Genomic DNA, 5,440 nt, shown 5'->3' with positions numbered 1-5,440 from the left:
TGTGAGGGAAATGTCACTTCACGCTGTGAAACGAGTCACTTCTTATCGCTAATTCCATACTAAAAATTATTAGACCCGTGATAGTAATAGTACTTCTGACGATTATCAAGATAAGCACATTATATCTCTGATTCTCACTTGTGTATTGGGACATTGGTACTTTTATAAAACGTCAAAGTTATGAAAGACCGCCTTATTGACTCGAATGTTTCATATAGTAGACCCTTTCAAGTTATAAATTACTTAATAAAATTAAATCTATTTCTTATTCCTTTACAGTATTTCATGAATAAGAACCTTAATATTTATTGTACAATTTAATGTAAACTGCAGTGGAGTTAAAAAATTTTTCTTCAGAAAGGATAGTTAGGTAGTATTTACAGCCATTTTATAAGGCTAATGTAGTGACTGAACAAATTGTACAATATTGTTAATATATATGGTTTTATGTTGTAAATATTTTTTAGAATGTCATTGTCAAGATTCAAAACAAGTATCTTATGTGACATTATAACGAATATTATTGGACCATTTTTCTGGCCGATGCTGAATTTTCCGCATGAGTGACACTTATTACAGTTCTTAGGAGATCGAGTCCGATAATTTCCAAACATTATTTGTTCATGACTAGTTTACTATCTGGGTGACTTACCTTCTTAGTCTCAAGTAAGTTCAAACTAACTCAATTATCGTTTACTTTAATCCCAATTCGTTTGTTTTTCCCGCAGGTAAATCAGATCGAAAGATGCAGACCGCACCGCCCGTGCTGTCGTTGTTCCTGATCATCCTGAGCTACTCAGGATGGACGAACGGGCTGTGCAACCTGGAGAACGGTACCGTAGCCCGCTGTAACGAACTCAAGGATGTCAAGTACATCGAGACCTACGATCTCGACACATTAAAAGCTCCTGTCCTGGAGTCGGTTCTTCGTCCGGGTTATTTCACCAATCTGGCGAGCCTGCGACATTTGGATCTCTCAGTGGGCGACCTGAAACACATCGAGCCAGGATCTTTCCACGGATTGACCAACCTCAGAAGTCTAAACCTGGCGGAGAATCGAATCGCAAGTTTGGAGTTATCAGCTGTTCGAGACTTGAATCATTTGCATAGTCTGAATCTTCGTAAGAATAATCTCCATCAATTGCCGCCGGTTGTGGCCGACTTAAAGTCCCTCAGACACCTTGACGTTCAAGGTAATCCGTTGCAATGCAACTGTGCGACGCTTCTAATCCGAGATCTGATTATGAAAAGGAACGTGAAGATCTCGAAGAAAGTTATCTGCGCGGGGCCAAGCAACATGAAGGGTACGCCTATGTTTAAACCGGATACTACGATCGTCTGCAATCTCGAGGAGCAAGATCGTGAAATGCAAAAGGATCAGGCATACAACGAGTCCGACGAGGAGTATGGTTCAGGCGACGACATCGACAAGAAAGTCGACGACGACGAATTCGTAGATATTCCAGATGCAACTTCGGAACCCGCAAAACCGGTGGAACTCGAGACACCCGCTCCAACAACCGTGTGCTCGCCTGACGATTGCCTTGTCGACAATGTTTCGGAAAATGATGGAGATATCATTCTGTCGGAGGACGAGGTACCGAAAAAACTGGAAGTAAAGAAGGTATACAAGGACGCCTTGTTCTCGCCAGACGAAGGGTCCGGGGACGAACTGGAAGGTTCTGGAGAAGGTTCCGGGAATGTTACGATTTTCGATGGTTGGGGAAAGGCTGGCGATGTGGATGAGACCACCGACACCGAAGAGGAATCGCAGTCTCTAGGCGACAAGCTGTTAGATACGTTATTCAATGTGTTATTGAGCACCACTAAGGCTCCTGAAACGAAAAAGGACTTGAACCTGGAGGAGGAACAGTTCATTGACGCGTCCGTGACCAAAGAAGCCGACGAGACAACCGCGGTGCCAGAAAAAGCTAATGTCGACGAATCAGTGCCAGTCACCGGTAGCACTATCAAAGTAGACATAAATGCAACCACGATACCTCCTAGCGACGGGGTCGAGTTACTTGACGGTGAACCGCACGATCACTCGAAGACGGGCAAAGTGAAAACTGACGAAGAGGATCTCAACGATAAATTAGCTGAAGTGTCCCCAGCGAAACAGTCCAAGAAGGGGATGGGTTCCTACGTTGTGCTTGCGGCTCTGCTAGCAATCTTGGCGACCCTGATTGTCTTTGCAGCTTACAAGGGTGACTTCTGCAGAAAGAAGCGAAAACGCGGTGACGTTGAAAATGGCACCGATATGAAAGACATGCAGAAAGCTCTTCTGGATACGGGGAACGCAACGCAGCCGAAGGTGGTGACGAACGGGACTATGGAGAACGTGCCTCTGGTCGAGGATTCGATTGATCACGAGGAGACGAAGAGGTCAGACGTTCATCGGACCGAGATGGAAGTGTCCAGACCATCGAATGGCACCTTGGAACGCGTGGACCCGGTGAAACCACCCAGACGAACCAACGAGCCGTCCAGTCCCGATAGGGACTCGTTAAAGAACGATTCGTCGCCCGCAAGGACGAGTCCCGTGGATGTTACAGTGAATAACGGCCCGTCGACAGATGTCAATGGTCCCCCGTTAAGCCCAGGTGCTCAGAGAGTGAAGATCACCCTGCAGGAAAATCCAGACAGCGTGCCAAGAACGCCTATACTCATCACGAGAACGATGGTCGGCGAGAATCTAGTCAAGGCGCCGTGAAATTGATTTCCGGTGATGATGGTCGACGACAGACGACAACATACGCTGTTCAATCCACCACCGTAACGATCGATTAAGAGGGAGCAAGAGACGAAGAAAATACGAATGCGAGAAAAGAAACGGTAACAGACAGGATGTGGTGGGCGCTCGATTGTGTGCGTCGATTTCGAAGGATTCATCAGTGATGATAGTGCTCCTAGGGCCATGTATCATGGTTCTTTGTCGTGATGGATTTATTCATGATAAAGTGGGACGTAGAATTTACTGTTGAGTTTGTATGTTGAATAGGATACGGGACTGTGTTTTGATGGAGGATTATGAGTTGGTAGCTATACAGTTGAATGACGATTCGTTTAGTTTGAGACGTTTCGGGAGAAACGTTGCGATTCCGTGAAACGAGATTGTTTGTACATATTTACAGAAATATATATACAATATATGTATATGTAAACTTCCCCTTGTTTGTACAAGATTTATGGATCGAAAATATTTGATACATTTTATACATATACGTGTATACATATAATATTAGCACACTAGTCAGTTCCCTTTTAAGGATATTCCTTCTCGTGCAGGCTTGAATGGGATTCAAGTACTGTCATGTTCCATTAGAATCCTCTGGACTCAAAATGTATACCTGTTAACTATAACCCGAACATATAGTTCACCGTTCTTGTAATAATAAAAACGTTTGTAATTAATGTTATGATTATATTGTTTTTAATATTACGAAGTCGATAGGATGATAGAATTGAAGCATATTCGGGATCGTAAATGAACCTGATCGTTACGTGGTGTCAAGTGTATATGTGGTGAAATGAAAATGGAATAGAAGTTTGACTTTACTAGCGAAACTTACTATTTAGTGATTAAAAGGAAAATTAATTTATACAGAATTTCTGCCGTTATAAATTTATAATAAGCATTCCAAGTCGGTCGTATCATTTTATCCGACAATCGATTAGACGAGTTCATCTCTCATTGTGTATTTGACGTTTCGTGATAATGACGTACGAATTGTTGACTCAACGTGTTACATTCGAATCGAATTTTACCGATTGTCATGGAAGTGTTTCGATCATGGACGTTTCATCGTTTTAAAAGCTAAAGGAACACCAAATTTTCAGTAACCATGTTCAGGAAATAATTATATTCCAATTTGTTGCATAAGCTTTTATTAATACTTTAAGCGATTATAGGGAATGTGTGACAAATGTACAGCAATAAATACCATTAAACAATTAATCCATTTATGAAAATAAAGTTTATAAGTATATTGTTATACAATGTTATACATTATTCGAATATTTGTTGAGAATCATTGAAATTAATGGGAATAAGTTTAAAATCAAATGGATAGAAACATATCAAAATTAAAATATAATTTTAATAATTCATACGAATTTCTTTTAGTAAAATCACCGACAGACGATCGCTGGTAAGAACAAATTTCGTTAAAATTCAGTGACATCTTATATTGCAAAGAGTAATACATATTCCCGTCACTTTCAATACATTCGTTTCTTCGCATCAGATTTTTATATCGTTCGTTGGAAAAGATAATGCGCGAAGTGTCAAAACGTTTGCAATTAAAGTGTTAATCCTTTGCACTCCAAGAACTTGTTAACATAAACGATTATTAACTCCAACACATTTTTGTCACTTCGCTTCTGAGAGTTATGTAGAAGTGTTGTGTTTTTCGACAAAGATTTATAACTACTGATACAGAAATTTCTTGATAACTGTGAATTCCTCGGTTCCGCGGAGTCACACTCACGATGAGCGTGGACAGTTGTCAGCACCTATGTAGTCAATCAGTCTTTGCTCGAAGTTCGAGCCTCGGCCGTTTGCCCTTTGTAGTGTTCCGACATAGAAAATGACAAGCGAGTGAATAACAAAAAGGGAAAGCATCTCTTTCCACTCGATTCGACTGCGTGAGCCCACCTGCGACGCTCCCACCGACCAATGGTTACATTGTAATCGCTGCGGTTTGCGTTATCTTACTCGGTCTCGATGTGTCTCGTTAATTCTCGTCGTCACACAGTCCGATTGTGTGTGTACCGTTTTGGCCAATAATAAAAATACGTGTGACTGGAGGTGATCCAGGTACCATTGTAACATCGACAGCTCTCTAAGCATTCGTTGACACTTAATCGCTTCGACAAAGCGTCGTACATATACCTACATATACATTTCACTGCTCTGTCCGTCGAGCCGTCGTGCCAGTTGTTGAGAAAAAAGAGACTTTTTTCGACGAGTCGACGCGACAGCTGAACGAGGGAAGATCAAGAACAGATTACATTCCCGGGTGTCGGTGATACAATATTAATGCAACGATGAAACTTTTTTATTTTTGATTCGTTGTTAATGAAATTTTTACTAGTATATTGGTGAGATTTTTCTGATTAAAATGATACCAAACACGATATAATTTGGATTATATTTACTCATGTAGAAAGTGTTAACAATTCATATTTGTTCATTATCGTTTCTGATATATCATAAGTAAATATAGTCCAAATTATATCGTGCTTGGTATTATTTTAACCAGCAAAATCTCACGAATATGTTCGTAAAAGTTTCGTTAACAAAGAACCAAAAACAAAAAGTTTCATCGTTGCGTTTCCCCTCGTTCAGCCGTTGGCTCATGAAAGGGAAGCCGCCGCGGCGCGCCGGGAAAAAATTATACGCTTGACTGGTTCCACGGCCCCCTTCCCCAGTGGTGCG

General features: G+C 41.2%; 1 protein-coding gene across 1 annotated transcript; it reads left to right on the top strand.

Annotated features, from left to right (window-relative positions):
* Positions 1–745: 745 nt before the first annotated feature.
* Positions 746–2,925, top strand: LOC107193468 (protein windpipe). Its single transcript, XM_015582915.1, has one exon. It carries the CDS (start codon positions 746–748, stop codon positions 2,711–2,713), a length of 1,968 nt encoding a protein of 655 aa, XP_015438401.1. The 3' UTR covers positions 2,714–2,925.
* Positions 2,926–5,440: the final 2,515 nt, after the last annotated feature.

This window comes from Dufourea novaeangliae, unplaced genomic scaffold, assembly GCF_001272555.1.
Source record: "Dufourea novaeangliae isolate 0120121106 unplaced genomic scaffold, ASM127255v1 scaffold6, whole genome shotgun sequence".
Classification (NCBI taxonomy): Eukaryota; Metazoa; Arthropoda; class Insecta; order Hymenoptera; family Halictidae; genus Dufourea; species Dufourea novaeangliae.
Note: the sequence above shows the minus strand (reverse complement) of the source record. Positions and strands in the feature narration are given on the sequence as shown.

Bases quoted from the DNA above. Each gene is read 5' to 3' on its own strand.
- LOC107193468 (XM_015582915.1), top strand. From the start codon at position 746: ATGCAGACCGCACCGCCCGTGCTGTCGTTGTTCCTGATCATCCTGAGC.